This window comes from Pyrgilauda ruficollis, unplaced genomic scaffold, assembly GCF_017590135.1.
Source record: "Pyrgilauda ruficollis isolate IOZ18807 unplaced genomic scaffold, ASM1759013v1 scaffold25, whole genome shotgun sequence".
In the NCBI taxonomy this organism is placed as follows: domain Eukaryota; kingdom Metazoa; phylum Chordata; class Aves; order Passeriformes; family Passeridae; genus Pyrgilauda; species Pyrgilauda ruficollis.
This window is the reverse complement of record NW_024523822.1, coordinates 16479833-16501311: the sequence shown is the minus strand read 5'-3', so window position 1 is coordinate 16501311 and position 21479 is coordinate 16479833. Positions and strand designations below refer to the sequence as shown.

Genomic DNA, 21479 nt, shown 5'->3' with positions numbered 1-21479 from the left:
TATGCTAATAAGTTCCTTTTGAATCTGTGGGATAGCTTCAGGCACAATCCATGTGACAAAAAGAACATTGTGCATCTGACTGTGTTCAGTTCAGAGCTACTAGAAAATGTCTTACATAACACAGATGAAAAAGATTAGCTATTTCAGAGTCATCATCTATAGTTCTAAAGGACATTACAAATGAGCTTAATTAATTTAATATACTTGTAACATGGACTAGGAAACATAAGCTCTTCCATTTATGTGAAATTGTGAAGTTTACAAGCTCCAGAGATATTAAATGAATGGAAGAATGAAACATGTATGTTTAAATCAGTAGAAGTCTTTCATAATGCTGCAATTTTTTTGTTTTCTTTGTTAAGGTTTTTTTTCCTGAATGGCCATTTTTAACATTTGTAGGAACTTTCAAAAAAACTGAGGACCTGTGTGTTAGGAAGATATGCAGGAACATCAAAGGCTCTGAAATTGAGAGCATCTCAGAGACTTCATGTATTGGTTTGACTACACAAAATTGGCTACCTGATTTGAAAAGTCTGGTGTGTTTTGCCTAAGTCCCTTGGTGATCCGAAGGTCCTAGCCTGGAGGAGAGCTTGGAACTGCTGGTTCCCATATTTTGCTCTGAAACCATGAGCTCCATTAGTTAAGATACATAGGCAGCACCGCTGAGCAGTTTCATTTGCGACACTTTAGGTTTCCCTTCTGCTGTGGTCACACGCTGCTGTACTTAACTAGTGTTTGGGGATGAAGTTGTTTAACCACAGGATATACCAGAGGCTAAGGGCAAAGAATTTTATAGGAAGAGCTGGTAAAACCTTTGATGATTACTTTTCTTTAGACCTTTACACACAGCCTTTTGCTAGAAAAATAGAGCCTCATGCAACCTTTTTTTTTTTTTTTTTTTTTTTTTCAGCCCAGCTAGTGATAAAGCGAACGTTAGAAGATGAGTCTTGAGTACATAGTTTCAGTTTGTGCAAGGAAAATGAATACAATGTCCTCATGTAGGAATTTTCAAGCTAATTACATTGCCTTGAGCCTTGCAATGCAAAGTTGCAGCTGCACAATGGAGCCACTTTCGGTTAAGAACCTGCATAAAAAAGGATCAGGTCCTAGCAAAGGCTGGCAGGCTGACACTTGGGCTGCAAAGAGAAGGGATTTTTAGACTCTGTCCTATAAAGCTACACGGTGGGGGAGTTATTTCAGCAGGTAAAAGTTACCTGTAAACAAAGTTCAAAATTGTATGTGTTTAATACTGCAAAATATTTTAAAGAAAACTGTACTGTGTCTTTCAATGCCAGTATAGAATATGGGACAGGTCCCAAGGGAAGCTCAGTCCACCCGAGGGCTTACAAACCTTGACTCTGTCCCTTTAAATGTAATTGTTAGTAAACACTTTCATGAAAGAAGCTTTCATCAGAGAAAAAAAAAGTGGCAAACTACAGTGGTAAATAATTTGCCTTGGCAAAAAATATTTAAGCCACTGATTTGAACCGTAATTCTGTTCAGCATTATCATGTGCTTTGTAAATAAAAGTGCTTATCCAAACAGCCAAGTTTTCTGTTGTTGATGAAAATAGGGAAATGTGGGGCAGAGGGGACGTGTAATTTCCCTTCCTTTCTGGAAGTCTGGGGTTTCCAGCTATTCAGATGAAACTGCTTGTGTTTCCATCGATACGAGCCTTGCCCTGCCACAGCAGCACGGGAGAACACGGTTGAAAAACGTCCCCCTGCCCCCCGCTCTGAAGGGGTCTCCAGTTTCGAGAGGCCTCTGCTCGGCAGCCCAGCAGAGGAGCTTGGGGAGCCCGCGGAGAAGGAGCCGGGCGCTCCCCAGACCCGCCCGGCCGTGCGGGGGCAGCGGCGGCGGCGCGCCCCGGGCCGAGCCCCTCGGGCCGCCACACCTGACACCGGCCGCGCCGCTTTTGGGGGTGGCAGCGGGAGATCTGCACTGCGCAGCCCCCAGCGAGCTTCCCCCCGCTTCTTCTCTGAGCCAGATGGAGCCGCATTTGGTTTCTCTTTTAAGCATGTTACTTTTGTGAGGAGAATAAAACGAGCAGGAACAGCTCTTGGCCGCAGCGGCACAAGCGAGCCCGGCTCTGCCAGAGGAAACCACATAAAAGCGCGCGGGTGTGCGTCTGGGGGGAGGGCGCAGCGAGCGATGATGCCTGGAGCTTCTTGCACTCGGAGCTGCGATTTGTGAGTGAAACATGATGAAATCACCCCCTGGACAAATCACACGAGCCTGTCAACCTCACCAGGTGGGATTACTCGTAGCTAATAGCCTGAACTCCCCGAGCAAACAGAGCTCTGCGCTCACTATAAAAAAAGGCGACAGTGCGGCGCAGGCTTTTTAAGAATTCCCTGGTATGGCTAAGCAGGGCTGCGTCCACTCGCACCAGGTAGGAGAGGAGAGGAGTGTGTTTGCTTTTAGAGGAGGAGTAGCCCGTCTCTCCTGAATAAGTTCCTACAAAAAGGAGCGTTTCAGCTCCAGAAAGAGATGTTTTATTCATAAACCCCTTCTGGTTTGTGTTACTCTCCAACGGTGACGCTGTCAGCTGCTGCTTCAGTGATGGGAACTGCAGTGCTAGGCAGCTCCAATGTACTGAGGACCATCTCTGCCCTTTATGTATTATGCTCTTAGTGCAAAGTCCTGCTTCTTGCACAGTTTGCTTACTTTGCTGTTTTACTTTTGCAGGTTATATCCTTATTTGCTTTTGCCTTTGGAGTAAATGTCTGCATGGGATTTACAACAAATCGGTTTAGGAGATCTGAAGAATGGGATGAGGGCCCGGTCTCAGGTACAGTAACAGACATAAATTGTACATCACCATATACCCTTATGTTATAGACTGCGGTTAGAAACCATTCCTGCTCTGTAACAGTACTTTGCTTGTTCCTTTTCCCTCTAGGATATAGAAAAGAATAAATAACTCGCTGAGCTTGAGTCAGTTGACCTTTGGGACTCACCTATAGGTCTCCTATTTACTTAAACTTTTGCTCTTTGTGCATGTGACTGTGGAAAATTTAGCTTATTTTAGGACTGAGCACTGCCAGTCTCACAGAGACTGGTCTCCTCAGCTCTTGAAGTGTTTGCTGTATTTTGTACTCTGCACGGCTTCCTTCTAGCACTAAGGGAAACTCCCTGATGGCTTTAAGGGTGGTGGATTTATTTTGGTAGCATTGAAGCGGTTTCTAGAAACTTGATTAATGCTTTCAAGAGGCACTGGTGAGAAAAGCTTTTGGGATTTCTGTGGCTCCTGAGGTCATGCTGGTTTGTGAACAGTAGACGGCAGACATCTGACGGCAGAGAGGGCTGGGAGAGGAGAGCAGGTGTTTGTGCAGATGTGCTGTCACCGAGTCCTCTGCTTTTCTTATGCCTACTACTTTTATTCTTTGGAAGACAGCAAGAATATGCCACAGGAGGAACTGTTATTTGTGTTGTGGGGCAGTATAGGGGTTCTGTGAGCTCAAGCATAGTCCAAATGGAAAAATGTATAAACCAGACTAGTCTTTTTTTATTCAAGAAAAGGCAGGCTTGAGTTGTGTCTCTGTTCCTTTGGCAGGAGAAAGGAAACTTGTGGTCATTGACTTAGAGCTGGTTAACATAACTGAAGTGAAAGGGTTTCATTTGCAGTGCCTGTCTGTAATGATAGCCTGTGAGGTTTAATTATAAAATTGTTTGCCATGGCCAGAGTTTCTTGTGTTCCTGGTAATGTATCTGTGTTCTTCTGTCCTCGCTCTTTGAGGAATTGGTGTCTAATCACAGCCACTACCTGGGCTGCTGGTCACTGAGTAGAGGCATTTTAGGTAATGAGGAAGATAATGGCTGTTGCTTTTGATCTTTATAGCAGTAGAAGAAAAATTGCTTGAAAAATAATTTCTAAAAATCTTCTAAGATGCTAACTGTAGAACAGATGTGTATGTAGTGTGTGTAATAGGGATGGGAAGGATTTGCATTTCAAATGTTCAACACCTGAGTGCCAGTTGCTTTGCTTTCACTGGTGACTGTCTAGGGCAGGGCTCAGCTGGTTTTTAGTGAAGACCCAGAGGTCTGATATTGGGGGTTCCATGGCAGCTGATCGGTGCCAACTCTGCTGAGCCAGCTAGCACTGTTCAACACCTCCAGGGCTGAGAGCAGTACCTGTGTGCTCCTTCCAATAGCAGGAGGATTAGCTCAGCATTCCTACTACAAAAGTAGGAAGAAACGCAGGATCTCTTGAAAAGGGCAGGAGATGGGGTACTTTTGGAAATCTATTGAAAATTTGTTTACAGGTGGGACTGACCCAGCACCTGGCATTGAAATAATCCAGTCAAGGGTGCAATAATGAGAGACAAAATAAAGGAGAATTTTGTCCATTCTGTGTTTATGTAGCTTGGTTACTTTTATTGCAGGAGAAAAAAAAAAGATAGCAAAACAAAGGAGTATAGTCACAGTCAAGTATAGACAGCAAAAAGTTACACTGGAGATGTATGGGGTTTTAGCAAACTGAAAGCACTGTGATCAAAGAACCTTAGTCACTCTTAATTGTATGACTTCCAATTATACTACATTAGAAGAGAAGAAGTCCAATGAAATATCCACAAAAAAAGATTGGTATAAATTGTTTTTCAACTTCTCTGTTCTTTAGCTTCTTTGCTCTCAAGCACTTTGATGTTGAGAATTAATTATTTTATAATGGCAAAACACTTTCTTTACCAAGCATTATTATAGAAGCCAGTTGGTTATTTCTCCAGAAGTATGCTATGACTGTAAGCAAATTTTCATTTTCATCTAGCATGGAACTCTGCTGTAAGCCAAAAACATAATGTTTTTTTCCTAGTCCCTTGCAAATGCACTCCAAAGTACCACCACAGTGGCTAAAACACCCCTTCTTGTTCTCTTTTTGCAGTGTACAGATGTATGTCTTTATACACTTAAGATGTTGAATATTTGTACCCAACAAATTATTTAATTGAAATAAATTTTTACTCAAAATTTTAAGATGCAGTAGAGAATCAAAGCTTACATTTTTCCTTAACGTTGCCTTTGTAAGTTACTTGCTTTATGAATTTTCATAGCTATCTTTTAAAGCACTTTCAGGGGAAAATGGCCTTAGTAATTTCTTGAAGCATGGTTCTTGATCACAGTAGGATAATGTAATGCTTTGGAAGGAGAAATATTGTAGTTTTTCTCTCTTCTCACTGTAGTTTTAAGCGCGCAATTAAAAATGGAGTAATGCTTTTCTTCTGTTGGAACACTTGTATTTTTCCCTTCTCTGACTTTCCATTTGGATTTATCTCATTGCAAAAATGAAAAGCAAGTTCATAATAGAAGTATCATCTAGCAGAACTAGTACTCCACATGTTTTCTTTAAGTATTTGGTTGTTCCATATGGGAGCCAAAATGGCAAATTTTTACTAGGTAATCTCCTTCTTATAGTGACTCTGTAAGCATGTCTATATTGTGTAGTCCTGTTTTAAACACTACTGTAAATAAATGGATTTAATTATCTTTAAACCTTTTAATCAGACAGAATCAAAAGAAATAGTTCGATATGGCACTTTCTAAGATAAATAAAATACCTTTAAAATGGAAATGTAACAGCTTCCTTGAACTGAATCACAAAGGCACTATTGCCCTATTTAGCTTTGCTCTCTAACCTATGACACAGAAGACAATTAGATGGCTGTTTTGAACTCAGTGGCAATAAAAGGAATGTATGGAATACAGTGTGAAAAGCTTTATGTATGAAATACTGAAGGAAGGATCTTCAGGCTGAGGTCCTTGTGCCTGCTGCACCATCTGACTGCAGGAGCTGTGGAGGGATGCAGGAATTTTGAAAAGCATTTTAAACTGTCTATGTTTGCTCTGTACAGGGCTTTCTGTTAATTTGAAAGTGCTCACCAGAGAGAGAGCTCCTGATGACATATTTTCAAACTATTTTGCATGCACAGTACCTGTGCCATGCCATTGTGCATGACCTGAAAATCATGGTCTGGCTGCAAAGGCAAGGTCAAGCATGAGAAACAAAGGAGTGATCTTAATGTAATTGGAGAAATTCAGCAAGTTCTCTTTTGTGCTGCGTTATGGAAAGTGTCCTGCATTGACTCAGGATGCGTGACTTGAATTTGCTAAGTGATTTGGGATAATTTGCTACATCACTAATGAGGTTGTCAAGAGATGTGAAAAAATTAGACAAGGTAGGTGGGCTAAACCTTTCTTATGTGAAATGGAAACCCTACTTGCAGTTGTAGAAGATGGAGCTAGAAGGGATTTTGAACAGCCATGTAGACCTTCATATCCCACAACCTGGTCAGTTGTTACAGAAGTACTTCTGACAGATCTTCTAAATCCCTAGCCATTCTTCAAAATCTTCAAGCTCTGAGATTGCACAGCTTCTGTGTGGGTGGTTTCCTGGTACAAATGAGCTGCTCTTTACAACAGGTAAAGCTCTAGGCATTCCTAGAGCTGCAGTTAACATCTCTTACGTAATCTCCAGTCAGATTTACACCTTCTCTTTCCTAAACACATGTTGATGTGTTGGTTTTGGGTTTTTTTGGGCCTTCTGAAAAGGTCTCCCTCTCAGCCCTTTGAAATGAAAAGGGTGATGTCCAGGGTAGGGTTTATATGCTGGTATGTAATACCTTCAAGTTTCTAATACCTTTGATTTGCAGTTTACTGGATCTGTGATTATGTATTACCTACCTTACAAAAAAGAAAGTAGTGGAAGAGATTCAATAACATGAAAATATTTTTTGGTAGTAGACTTTCAGAAGCATTTGATAGGAAAGAGCTGTCATCAAAAATAAAGACCACAGCTTCATAGCTCTGAAAATTTGAGTGTTAACATGATTTGAAATAATTCTCATGTGGTTGATTTCTAGCATAGCTTTGTGACTACTCATGTAAACAAATACTAATCTGTGTATTGCCAGCATAAATGCACACTCTATCTCCTTGGAATTTCAGGTGGCCAAAATACTAATGGCTCACTAAGAGCATGCTTGCAGGGTACATACCTATAGAGTGAAACTTCACTGTGTGTATGATGTTACTCACCCTGAGCACTGCTGACCTGATCGAAATAAAACCCCCCAAAGGCAGAAGGATGGAGTTGTCTGCTACTACCTTTTCCAGCAGTTATAGGAGTGTGCCTTGAACCTGCTATGAGCCACAACGGCAACCATGGTACATTTGGGTTTCAAACCTATGATCTTGCTGTAGCACTGCTTTTCTGACAGGTTTACTCGCTGAAGTGGTTTGTGCTGGTGTCCAGTCAGTGCCACTCCAAGGGAAGTGGTGGAGCCAGTAGTGCATGGGATGAGAGGTGGTGAGACATCAGCTGCTACAAACTCCCCTTTCATCATCTTTTCCATCCATTCTCACAGTGTTCAGTTAATGCCATCTTATTTGGGAAGAGATTTCCCTTCAGTTTATGTGGAAACTAAACTCTCAGCTATGTAAAAGTGTAGGGGGAAAAATACATAAGAAAATATCAGAGCAACTATTTCCCAAAAGTGCCATTGCGTCAGTCCTCTAAAAGTCATACTGGTAATTGTGTTGAGGTTTGCCAAACCCAAACCAAACCATGGCCTAAAAGGAAACAAAACATAAGACAATTTCAGATACTTAATTTTAATAGGTCTCTCAAGGAACAAAAGGCATTGTGAAATTTTCCTTGGAACACCTCTATATTTACAGGATAACATACATTCCTTAGTTTATTTCATAAAATACAATTAAGCCTAGAAAACAGCACACAATTTTCCTGCTTCATATAAGCTGTTATGTAGGATTCTCCTACAAGAAAAACTTTTAAAATATATAAAGTGTATAAAATAGTAAGTTTTGAGAAAAGAGCAGACATATATCAGCTTTGATATTAAGGGCCCTTACTAATAAATAGATTATTGAAGTCTAATACATTCATGGTTTGCAGACTGACAGCCTTTCATTTACTTATATACATAATAATTATTGATTTATTAACTACTTCTGTATTTTTAAAATTTTTTATAATTTAGTGCTTTGCAGAAGCCATTCAAAAAGCCTTGCTTTATTTCTCCATTAATTTATAGGGCATTTTAAAGTTTTCTTTCACACTTCACATTGATTTGACACCTTCCAGTGTAGCAGACCAAGTCCTGCTGTCTGCATGTAGATTAATTGGAGTCCTTTCCTATGTAAACTGTCCAGCCAGCCATGAAAATGTCACTTGGTTTCTGAAAACAAAGGCCTGCTTCTGTGGAATAGCTACAGCTCCTGGAATGGGGCCTTGGAGACTTCATTTCTGCTAATGATCTCTTGATTGTTACAGAGGTAAAGCCAAGGCTGTTTCTTTGCAGGATGTTATCACAGCATGCTGCTTCCTCTTATTTTCCCCGAAAGAACAATTTTTTTTGAATTTGTTCTTTTTTTGTTTCGTTTCTTGAAGCAGTTCTTCTGCTCTCCCTTCCCTTTCCCAGAGCTAGCATCCAAGGTCTTGCTCATTCGAGTGGCTCAGGGCTGAGCTGCCTGTCCCATCACTTGCCAGTCTGACAGATGTTGCCCTGTTTCTTGTTCCTCACAGTCCTGTCAGATTCCCCTTGGATCAATACCTCTGGCTCCTGCAAAAACAGATGCTTTGAACTTCAAGAGGCAGAGCCTCCTGGCTGCCGCTGTGACAACCTGTGCAAGAGCTACAACAGCTGCTGCTTCGACTTTGATGAGCTGTGCTTAAAGACAGGTATGATGGGTCTCCTGTCCTGCACTGCCAGGCCCTGCTGACGCCAGGGTTCTGCCAGTGGTCAGGACCTGCTTGATAAACCAGCACTCCTTGGCATAACCTGCATCTCTTCCTCACCTTGCCTTGGCTGGGCAGGCTCAGCTCAGCCCAAAATGCAGCCCATGTTTCCTTCCAAGGAGCAGCAGGAATGTGCACCTATTGCTCCTTACTGTGGGGAGCAGAAAAAGCAGGGTACTCTTCATACCACACTGAAAAGCAGATCTTCTGACACTAAATTAAAAGCAATAATCAATGTTCAGGCACCCATCTGACCTCTAGTCTACAATCAAAAGCTGTGGTAAAAACCGGACATTAGTCATTTTGTGTCAGCCATCCTTTTTCATCACAGCTGCTAACTTAATATTGGAACAGTTCAAGCTCACTTGAGAGGGTGCCTTGGAAGCTGGGATCACTGAAGGGGTATGGGTCCTCTTGGAGCAGAGGACAGCCAGGGCTTGCTACCCATGCCCCAGACCCCAATTTCCAGGTTTTAGGATGCATATTACTGCACTGGTAGAAACATTTGACTTCAATTCGTTGGACCCTGGGGGATGGAAATATAGCAATAGGTTCACTTTCTGGTTTTGGCTTTTTTTTTCCATGAGTCATAGGCAAGGAAAACTTCAAAGAGGGACATGAGTTATGTTTTACTTCTTAGCATAGTGCATTTAAATTATTAGTTGTACTCATCTGCTTCAGTGTTTGCACAGTGGTCAGAGTTGACACAGGTGCCTTTTATTTTTGCCATTGAACTTGTTCTTGCTTTATTGAAGTGTTATACTTAATAAGCAGCCAGAAGAAAAGTGTAATGATGAAAAATATCAGTGCCCATGGATATGCCATGCTTGAAAGTCCCGACTTCCTCAGTTCTGTTTATGATTATATAACTTTCATAGATTTCTTTCACCAAGAAAGAGTGAACTAATCTATATGAAAAACAAGTCTGGTCCCAGGCCAAAAATTTCTGAATTCTGAATCTGCCCCTGCTGTAAATGGCTGCAGAATGAGAGGCTCTTTTTGAGGACTTTCAGTGCGATGTCTGCTACCAAAGGGCAGAATTTCAGTTCCTCACCCTCCTGTCCACAGCAGACACATATGTTCACATATGCATACGGATACCTGTATAGCCCCTGGGGCTGTTGTGCGAGTGGTCATATACTCCCACAGGCATTTATTCAGGCAATTATCACATGTGTGATCTGTAAATATTACACACTTATAGAAAAAAGCCCCAAATGAAGCAGAAAGGGGATAAAAGACATTGCTCTGATGTGTGGTTTTTTACTGGGTGCATGTTGTCTGAAGTGATTTTTAGTTTCTTGTGTGGGCCTTATTGTGGAAAACCATATGTTTAAAACCATTGGCCCTGTTCCAAAGCAATGTACTACCCTTGAGCGAGCCCCTAATTTAGACAGGCCAGGTCTTAAATTTACTTGCAAGATGAGAGGAGATGGAGTTCTCACAGCGACCATGCCATGCTTTTTTCTGAAGAACAGCTCTTGTATTTTCCTATCTTTGAGGATGGTGATGGATCTCCCTATGGGTGAGGAACTGATGGTGGGGAGTAAGGCATCACTTTGCATCGGTGTATTCTCTTTTCTACTTTCATACTTTGAACAGAGGACTGTAGTAATTGTGAGGAAAAGCAAAGATTACCCAAGAAACACCAGAATTCGTAGTTTGTGTTTTAGGTTCCACCGTTTATCCGTGAAAATCCATTTTTGTCTTTTCCTTTCCACACTTTTTCTGGCATTGAGATTGTACAAAGCCTGGAATACAACATCTGAGGGTATCAGAAATACTGACACACCTGTTTGTGGAGGAGCCCTCATGCACTCGCAAGTGACAAGGGTCCTTTTTTTTTTTTCTGGTTGACATACCTACTTTAACGACTAGAGTGTATTCAATTCATTAGCGTGAATGAATAGTTTTTGTTTTGATTGCAATCTCTCATTCTTGCTTACATTGTGAATATTTTAGCTCGGGGCTGGGAGTGTACCAAAGATCGCTGTGGAGAAACTAGGAATGATGACAATGCTTGTCACTGCTCTGAAGACTGCTTAAGTAGAGGAGATTGTTGTACTAATTATCAAGTCGTTTGCAAAGGTAGGTCTTTGGTCTTTCTACCTCTTATCTTTCCAAACCCAATAAAAGGCATGGTTAAAAGTTTTCATCTAAAAGAGGACCTCTTCTTGTTGTGCTTTGATTTTTTTTTCTTTTTTTTTCTTTTTTTTTTTTTTTAGGAGGTGGGGGAAGTGGGTAATTGCATTTGTAAATTTCTGGGCAGAGGTAAATAATATGTTGAAGGATGTTATCTTTGCCTGTAGAGGTAACGGTAGGAAGAGAAGAGGTGGAAGTGGATGAAAAGAGTTTAAAGCAAAGCTATGAAGTGTTCAGATGCGTTTTTCTGCATCACAGTGAGTGCAGGGTTATCTAATGATCCCAGAAGGAAAGGAGCATTCCTAGATATGTTATCTCTGTCCCAAAGACCTCTCTCCACCCCCACCACAAAAGATCCTGCTCAAACTACTTGGTCTAATATCTGTAGGCTTTGTTTCTTGTGGAAGAGGAGTTGCAAGAATGCGAGAGCTATTACTCGCAGGTGGGTGGCCATGGGCTTCAGATGACCGTGACACACCAGGGCTGCAGAACAGCCCGTACTGCCTGGTGGATGGATGGCCTTTGAGGACTTTATTTTCATTCACTGCTCTGCTCTTTCAGAGCGTGGATGCCTGTCTAGTGTGTCTGCCATTGACAGTTGGTCTTCTGGTCCTTGGTAATGAGCTCTACAGGTTTTTGCTTTTGTATCTCACCTAGTTCTTAGGGTTTTTTTCATTCATTAACTTTGCGGGGGGCAATGGTTACAGCTTGAAATTGTTTCACCATTTTGGACACATGCATGTGTTCACAAAATTACAATAGTCTAGACCCATCCATACACTGAAAATGGGCCTTTTTGTTTACTTGGGTTTTGCTGTTGGGAATCCAAATGGAGTGTGTATTTTTCAACAAATCACTGTAGATTGTCCTTCCCCTTTCCAAAGAAACCAGAAGCAGAGACCACTTAAATAATGGTATAGTTTCCAGTTCCTGCCTTTTTTGTGAGCTTCCTCTCACAAGGGTCAAGACAGAGGAATTCATACATCTCTAGCTTCATTATACATAATCTTAATTTAATTGGATAATAACAAACTATCTCAACAACCCTGGAACTCTGACATGACCAAGCTTTATGTGAGAACAGTGTTTCCTTCTTATTCGTGCCTTTGCCCATCTGAGGATAATGCGTTGGGTTTTTTTTTCCCTTGGAAATTGTCCATCCACCTCCTGTCATGGTCAGTTGGAATTGCTGCAGCACACTTTTCCTGCAGGTCTTTTCTATGATGTTTTTTTTGTTTTGTTCTTTTAATTGAATTGCAGTTCCTTTAATAGTGCCAGGTTCAGAAAGGAGGGTTGTTAGTTAATAATTTGGTTTATTCAATTGATCTGTAAAAATGCAAGTCATGAGCCACTCTACAGACAGCATTCAGCAGTGAAAACCTTAAGAAAGTAGTTGATTACACAAAGTAATTTTAACTAATGTAGCTCTGAAAGAGTATTTAATGCTTTTTTTAGCTTGAGTCTCACCTGATCCATGAGCTGATCACCTCTCTAAGCCAGCTGGAAACTATTTAGAGTTGTTTTTCTTCCCCAGAATGAATTTTGTTTTGTACCTTTAGCCAGCTGAATCAGCTCATGGAGCCATCAGCACTGATGGTAGGAGGGTGGGAATTCACAGCCAGAAGCAGCACTACCTGTTTTTGACAGATCAAAAATAAAAAAAATTAAAATAGATGACCACTGTGTCTAAAGTGTTACCACTGTCTCCTGCGGTCAAAAGGACACTTTTAACTCCAGTTTTAAGAGCTGCTTGTAGAAGTGCTAGTTTGGCTATTTTTGTTGAATAGAATATAACCAGATCACTTGTTCAGCTTTGTGAAAAGACATTCTCATTATTCATGGGAAGTATGACTATTCAGTCCATTAACTGGAACTAGACTTTATTTTTTTATGTATATTTTCTGTGAAACCTGTAGCTGTATCCACAGATTTTGTATTTTTTGTTTTTTTAAACTCCAATGTGACTTTTCTGGTAGGAGAAACCCACTGGGTGGATGATGACTGTGAGGAGATAAAGGCTCCTGAATGTCCAGCAGGGTAAGTGCTTTGGTTGCATCTGGAAAGGCAAATACAGCAAGCCAGTGGTCCCCAGCTCTGCCTCGGACCTCTGCCCATCACATTTCTGCACTGGCTCTGTCATGCAGGCTGAATAACTGTGGGTTGGATTCTTTCCTGGGTTTCATAATTTCTAAAGTTAGGCTCATAATATTGTAATGCATTTGCCTTTGTGCTGCTGGATGAGTAGTGGTGGATGATATTTGGGTTTGAACTCTTGGTCTTCAGTCACCTGCTGGTGGGTTTGCCTGCTTCACTTACATGCACAGGGAAGATAGCCAGACTCCTCTGAAGTCAGTGGGAAGGCCTAGGTTGTTCTGCTTTCAATAAAATTCAGAATAAGCCATACATGAACACAGTCTGGGCCATTTTTTGGTTGGTTTTTTTTAAGTGGAGTTTTGTACTTTTAGCATTACGATCTTAAATGAAAGGATTTCTAAACTGCAGTGGGGTACAGACTTAGTGAGGAATTTGAGCACATGAGTAACATGGAGAAAGTAAGTAAATTTTGAAAGCATTTATCTCACTATTATCCCTAAAGGAAAGCATCTGCTCAGGTGCTGTGTTGGGTTGCAGCTCAGCCTGTGCTGTTAGTAGGATAGCTTGGAGATGCTTCTCCCGGTGACAGTGACAGCTGCTAACCACTGCAGCAGATGACATTAAAAGCCCAGGTCTGTCCATCCATGGGGCGTATCTGCCTGCTTGGACTTGACTTTCAGTAGCAGTACTAAATTCAAAAAGTAGTAAAGTAACAAGAAATCCTGTCATCTTTAGTATGTTAGAATGAACTGTGCCTCACAGAGCATGCTCCAAATATGCTCCATGCACTTCTGTTTGAGAAAGACCAATGGTCGTGAGACATGTGGTTTTCAACTAGAGATTGTGTGCTGGACTGGGTACTTGTGCATGGTAAATCTCCTTCTCCGTCGCCTTCTACAAGCATTTGCCTTTATGGGTTATATCTTTTTAGCTCAGGGAAGATGTCTTTTATGTTGGATATCAGCCCTTTCACTGACTGTGAGTGAGCACTGGGTTACTAAGTGTGAGGATTATCAGTTTCTCATGGTCTGTTAAGTATGTAAAAGACTATAGGTATATAGTTTATACAGTAACTGAACTTCTGGATTTCCTAGAGGCTCAGTGAGCAAGTGGAAATCAAAAAACCTAAAATTTTGAAGTGCTGCTTTATATTCCTGCTGCTTTTGCCTTCAGCTTTGTTCGTCCTCCTTTGATCATCTTTTCTGTTGATGGTTTCCGTGCATCATATATGAAGAAAGGGAACAAGGTCATGCCCAATATTGAAAAACTGAGTGAGTACATCTATTTTCTGTCAGTAAATGAAAGTCAGTCTCCTGCAGCCCAATTGCTTTCATTGTTTGTTGAGCAACAGAAGGGTCAGCATGGAGATGAAATGGCAGGAGTCCCCTTTAAATTAGGTGATATCAAAGCACCCTGGTGACTTGAAAGCACCCTGAATAATGCATTACACAGCTGCTGCTTTGGGAAATGCTGCTCAGAATCAGTGACCTTCTTGTCTTTTTGTCAGCAAAGAAATTCATCTTTAGTACATTATATGTATCATGCATGCTTACAGGCTAGTTGGTAGGTGCCACAAAACTTTCCACTTGGCTCAGAAATGTTAGAGGTGTGGATAAGTGGCTGCAGAAGCTGTACTTGGATGCCTGGTAACTGGCTGAAAACATGCTCTGCACTCACCCTCCTGGGAATGGGCATCCCCTTGGGTTTGTGGAGGACTGGGTGCACTGAATACTTGAGCCTCTCTGTATTGCGTGGTAGTCTGTGTCTGCCTGTACCCTTGAAATGTGTTGGGGTTTTTTCCCCTGTGTGTGATGGCCCTCATATTTGTGTAGCCAACTATGGTTGGGTTCAATGATCTTAAAAGTCTTTTCCAGCCTGAATGATTCTATGATGGGGGGCTGAGGCCACAAAGCCCAGTGTGAAACTGCAACTTTGGTGTATTTATTACTTAAAATAAACCTGTGTTTTCTCATGTTGTTTTACTTAACAAGACACTTCCAATGACTCCAGATGGAGACTAGCTCAGGAAACAAAAACAGTCTATGGGAATATAGCTGGTTCTGTAGTCATCTGGAGGGATTATTTCAGTTGTAAATTGTGAAATACAAAGAATAGATTAGTAGATTTACTACTGCCCTTACTGCTGACTGCTGGTAAGCAGCAGAAAGTTCATTTAAATTAGTTAAAATTTACCTAGTTTCTGCATCATTTTGATTCACAAAAATTACTTTCTCTGATTTTGTTTTCCATGTCTAAGAGCTTTGCTTCCTCACATTTGCATTTGATTTTTCAGGATCTTGTGGAACACATTCTCCTTACATGCGACCTGTTTACCCTACAAAAACATTTCCCAACTTGTACACCCTTGCTACTGTAAGTCCCTGGGAATGATTTTTTAATGATAAAATGTTGCACTGGAGTAGAAGTGTGTGTTATGGGAAGCAAGGTTTAAAACAAAACAACATATATATGTATAACTGGTTCATTGTCCATCCTTTTTGGTATTTATTTATGCTAAGTATTTTCTTCATTTTGAAGAAAAAATATTTAAGTATTTTCTGTTATTTTGAAATGGATTGTATCTCACCATTACACACTGTCACAGCTTTCCTATGCTTTCTTATGCCTGCTTTTGCAGTTATTTGTACTCCTGCATAATTACAGGTCAAAGTTTTCCTAGGGGAAAAAAACCCCCCCCTGAAATGCTGCCCTGAATACAACCAGCAGTTGTTTCTCTGCTGGAGCAGCCCGAGTCAGTGGGGCAGTGAGCAGCTGCTGAGTGTGTCTGGACGCTGTGCTGGCCCTGCACAGAGAGGAGCCGTCGCTGTGCTGCGGCAGCAGGGCTGGCAGCCAGGCTGTCCCCACACCTGTGTGACACTGCTAGTGCTCCCAAAGCTGCCAGAAGGGACTCTCCACCTGCAGCTGCAATTTTTTCCCCTTCTTTTTCTTTTGTGGAGCCACTGCACAAGTGTTTAAATGGATGAGACTGGAGCATATGGAGAAAGAATAGGATGGGAGGGGAGAGGGCCCAGAGAAAGGAATTTTCCCTGGTCTTCTCCCTGAATTGCTTTTACTGCAGGACAAACTGTGGTATAAAGCCATGGCTTTGAGTGACCTGCCTCAATTTTTTTTTCCTTGGAAATAATTTATCTAACAGAAGCAGTCATGGCAATAAAAATAGTATAAAATGGAAATGAGAAGTGTTACTCTTGCAACCAGAGAATGAATTACTGTGTCCAGAAAGAGCATTCATAAATAAGAACTGAAAGTACAAACAGATCTTGTTTTTATACATTTATACTTTTTCTTTGATGACCTCAAACTAACTTTTAAACAGTGTGAAAAACTTGAAAGTATTGAGTAACAGGAGTTTTTTATTCTTTTTAGCACAATTCAATAATCTCTTACTGCTTTCATTACTACAGCCAGATTTAAATGTGCTTATCTGAAAGTAAAAATCTTTTCTGGTATGTAGTTACAAAGACACTTATTTTAAAATAATTCAGTGGTACTTTCAGATGGCTAGGAAGCACTGCATTTGTGTGCATTAGGGTTTTACTAATTAATCTACTTTTGCACAAAGGGACTCTATCCTGAATCACATGGGATTGTTGGCAATTCGATGTATGACCCAGTGTTTGATGCCAGCTTCAGTCTTCGAGGGCGAGAGAAATTCAATCACAGATGGTGGGGAGGTCAACCAGTAAGTTTCAAATTCCCTCCTACTTTTTTCTTCCTCCCTCTTCTCCCCTCCCCCTGTGCTGTGGAACATAGCCAATAATAATAATTAAAAAAACCATATGTGAACAATTTGTACCTAATCCCTACCCCCTTCTCCCCCTGGCTGCCCCTCTGTCTATCAGTTTAATGTAATGTTTTGAGTTGGCTTTTGCTTTTCAGAATAATAAATCCATTGACTATGGAAAGGTGTTTGCACTGATAAGTATAAATTAGACACAGCTAGGATAAAACCCTCACTTGAGGCAGCAGTGTAACACTGTGATTTTGTTACTGTGGCATAATGTTTCCTTTTCTTTATGGGTTTCTTAGGTTTTTGTCCTAGTAATGTTCTTGAGAAGTTTTAGTATAAATATTTTGTCAGCATAGCACAGCATAATTTCATAATTATTATTAAAGTCCACAAGTAATCACTGTTACCTGATTTACTGCAGAGGCTGTGGAAACTTGAGAATTAATTTCTGCCTTGAGCACAGCAGCAGAGGCTGGTCCAGTCTCTTGGATTAGCGTTGGACTAGGTCTGAACCCTTATTCTAGGCAAGGAGATGGAGTCCTTCCAAGTATTCTGTACTACTACAGCAAAGACAGTCCCTTTGCTTCTGCTGCACTTTCCCCATTGGTGCATGCTGTAGTGGCTTTCTTTGACAACAAAAGTAAAACCAGCAAGGTTTAAGGAAGCCAAGGTGCATGCACATTTCATTGCACTGAATGCTTAGGGAACTATGGTTTAAATGCTCTGTGATGAATTAACCTCACAAAAGAGTGAGATGGTAGAGGTGAGAAAATCAGAAGGGGTTTGGAACACTATAATCTGTCATTTGTTTGATAAATTGAGCCGTATCATCCCCCAAATCTCTTAAGACAGAAATATCCCAAGAGGCTAAAGGAGTTGCTCTGACAGTTGTAGGCTTAGCAAGTGTGTGTGTTGTCTGCAAGTCATTTAGTCCACAACAAATGTGAGACAAGACAATTTAGAGCTGCAGGCAGATGTGTCTGGCTGAAGCTGAGCCAGAATGAGGTATTTGTGCTTTTGAAAAGTTTGTCAGTGAGTGTAGGCACTCCCTTGGCTAGCTGTGACCTGGGTTAGCTTTTGGCATGGGTGGTGAGGAGAAGACAGAGTGAGGAACGTAGCTATTTACCTTTCCAGATGGAATTAGGATCAAAACTAGGAGCAGCAAAAGAGCAGCAGTGTGTAATCTCTTTATCTCAGCTACAGCCAGAGCCACACAGCTAAAACCTGCTCCAGTCTGGAATCGAGTTTATAGATAATCCTGTGGCTCAACTGCTGTGTGACAACTCATTAAGCAGCTGGAATTTAATTATACATTGCAAATTGAATTCTGCATCTTAATTATGGTTAGGTAGGAGTTAGTGGAGAACTAATTGTTGGGGCTTGTACAAATGTCTCTACTTTTAAACTATGACATTTTAAAAGTATGATATAAGTCTATGAATACTTCATCACCTGTTGTGTTTTGTGGGGAACATTAATTCCTGCACCTACTCCAGGGAATAAAAGATTTTCTGGATGAAAAATGTCATCTGAGAAGAGTTTGAGAAAGTTATGCAATAGTGGGTGACCTTATGCCGGATAAAATCATCAGAGGATGGGGGGTGTGTATGTGGGGGGGGGTGTTGCATACCCAAGTAGGGATGATAAAATAAACCAGTTGTTCTGAAGAGTTGTTAAAAAGGAAACACACAAATCATGTAATAAACTGGACGTGTCTTTGGAAAATTGGAAGCAAATGCACAGAGGAAGGACTATAATTCAATCCCCATACACTATAATATGAGGGAAACACACGAACTGGGCAAACCTGATAGAGTGGCCTGATAGAGTAGCTGGATAAGGAGGTGATAGATCTCTTGCAGAAATATGATATAAATTATACTCTCTGTGCATGTGCAAGAATTGCACATCTGATAAGAGAGTTGCAGTTTTTTAGAAGAGAGGTTACTTCTGTCTGTGTATTGGTTAGATACAGTCCATTTCTAATGCTTTTTTATAATTTTCTTTAAATATGACATTGACATAGACTGCCCAAAATACCTGAGTTTTGAAAGATGAGACTGTTCAATTAAGGGGGTAGAAAGGGATACCTGGTCTGTGTATCACAGGAATCCTTCTGTCATATCACATATTCAGCTGGCTCTTTTTAGGTCCTGGGTCTCAAACTGAAGAACTCAAAACCTGCAGAGTGGGATATGGTTTGCACAGGATTGGAAATTACTGTTTTTCTGTGCAAGAAGGCAGAAAGTATTTGAGACTCCCAGCTTTGTATTATGGCTAAAATGCCTAGAAGAGAATGTAATTTAATGTTGATAATTTCTGAAATACTTTCTGGTCCTGGAAGCTGGCCTACTGTATATGGTTCTATGAAAATGTAGGGGGGTTTGGTGGTCTTTCCTTCTTTCTTTCTTTCTTTCTTTTTTCAGTTGTTCTAATACTCAGTCTTTTGCTGAAAACCTGCCAGATTACCCCAGACATCAGTGAGATTTGGCAGATGAATATCTGAATGCTTTTACTCCACAAATTATGAGAAATTAATAGCATTAGGAAAGGGAGAAGGGGGGAGAAAGTAGCTTGGAAGTGTTTCAGGGTGCTGTAACTGGTTCTGGGACTTCCTGATTTAGTGTACAATGTTGATTTATTATATAAGCTTAAACAGCCTTGTTTTCAAAACAAAAGTGTTTCATAGGAAACAGCCATAAAACCACTCCTCATACTGCAACAGCATCTCACAGAAGTGGTGAGCATCAGGGCCCATGGGGGAAACTAAGTTTACTGCTCATTTTTCATGACACTGACATTCATGTTTTCATCCCAAGTAACTTTAGGCACTAAATTTAGGCCCCAGCTGTCTTTCTTTGGCTTCTGTTAAGCATAGTTTTCCATGTCTTGGTTTGATGTAGTGAGTTTAAGCTTACACTACATATATTGGGCTTTTTTTAAGTGATCTTTCATGATCTCTAGAAATAACCCATTAGCCTCTCCAAGGTCAGAAGAGGCAAGGTGTACAACTGCTGGTTAATGGGGACAGAGAGGCTCCTTCACAAGGTAACCTGGCTTGCATCTGAGTTTGGGACCAAAGATGTCTTTCACTTTAGAAATATCATAATTATAAAAGTATTGATGGATGTTTAGGGTGCCTTATATGTAGCTTTAAATTCACTATCAACCTTTTAAAGACTACAACCCTCAAAAAAGGACTATCCTGAGATGTTAATCCTTAAACATGGCCATGACATTCCTAGGTATCAGACAGCATGTTGTGAAACTGTCTTTGTAGTTTTCAAGGTATGCCTGTGGACATTAGCTATCATCACCCTGCATCTTAACATGATATTCCTGATTCATCCAAATTTATATATCAGTATTTAGATTAAAACCATTATTGGAATTTTGTTGATTTTTTCTGTCTAATAATTACAGAAGCTTCAGAACACTGTCATCTGCCTTTCCATCCTGAACAGGTCTTGCAATCACTTTGTGGATTGGTAGGGGAAGCAGAAGGAGAGATGTATGTGATTCTGTTTTATAAGTACTTCTTTTTATCCAGCTTGAGCCATGAACAAGCAATAGGACTCTGTCTATTTATTTAATAGACTTCTTGTACCACAAATCTTCTGTCTGGGCAAGAAGGCAATGTTTAGTTTCCAAGTCTGGGAGAACATTTCTGTTTTGTAAGAAGTGTGGACAGGGCTATTCCACATTTTACCTTGTTGGCAGAACAAATTGCAAATGGTGCAGGAGTGGTATTAATTCTACATGCTTGCACCAGTCTTGCACCTTTCTTTACTAGGAAATGCTGTGATTTCTTCCTTCCCACCTTTACCTACATGTGGAAGGGATTTCTCATTGCTACATCAGCCTTTGATGCAGCCTTTGATTCATCTGACATGTTAAATATGTGTCAGCCTTTGTGAAGTTGTGGGCTCTTGTTTATTCATGGAAGATTAAAACCAGGGAGGTGTCCCACTTTCTGTGCAGGTTTTCAAAGAAAATTCCACAGCTATCTTGAATAACTCTGGATTAAGTACTTGCACACCTGTCTAGCAGTAGGAAGGGAGAACCTGGGACTTCCATGTTCCATGTGGCATTGACACCTAACTTATTGTTTAGCCTTGTCTACTTTCATCTATAAGTAATGGAGAATTGTAGTCATTCAACACAGAGGATATAAAAATAAAAGTAATTCAATTTACAGATATGTTTAATATATATCTGGGAAAGCATGAATACTATTTTCATACTATTTTTCGGGACACATGCCAGTGTACTAGGTTTGAATCTGTGATTGCATAATTTAATAGGTCTTTCTGTATAGGAAAAGCTAGATATTGTTGGTTTCCTGTGGCATAGTAGGAAGATAGAGTGGTTGATCTCTCATTATTTTTCAAATATTTATTCCCCTTCTCTCTGCTTAAGCAAATTAATTCAGAAATATGTCCTTTATATAGTTTGCAATACAATTAGGCTTGTCCCCTATGCAAGCTAGGAGTGGACATTTGACATGGTTAAACAGCTGACTATAAAATTCTAACATATTAACAGTTAAACCCAACAAAATTATGTACGGCAAATAAATTGCATAAGCTCACAAATGGTACTGACTTTGCAGAACAATAACCTTTATTTGCTTCTTAATTTCAGCTGGTTTGATTGGACAAGGTTGGGAGGGCATCTGGTAACTTTTTTCTGTCCCACCCTCCTGCACAACTTGTAGACTGCCTTGAAAGACAATGA

General features: G+C 40.6%; 1 protein-coding gene across 1 annotated transcript in view; it reads left to right on the top strand.

Annotated features, from left to right (window-relative positions):
- ENPP2 (ectonucleotide pyrophosphatase/phosphodiesterase 2) overlaps nucleotides 1-21479 on the top strand; it is a 72229-nt gene that overhangs the window by 13267 nt on the left and 37483 nt on the right. Inside the window, 7 exon segments of the mRNA XM_041470860.1 lie at nucleotides 2689-2791; nucleotides 8543-8698; nucleotides 10718-10843; nucleotides 12874-12934; nucleotides 14165-14262; nucleotides 15285-15364; nucleotides 16575-16694. Coding sequence (XP_041326794.1) covers nucleotides 2689-2791; nucleotides 8543-8698; nucleotides 10718-10843; nucleotides 12874-12934; nucleotides 14165-14262; nucleotides 15285-15364; nucleotides 16575-16694 — 744 coding nt within the window.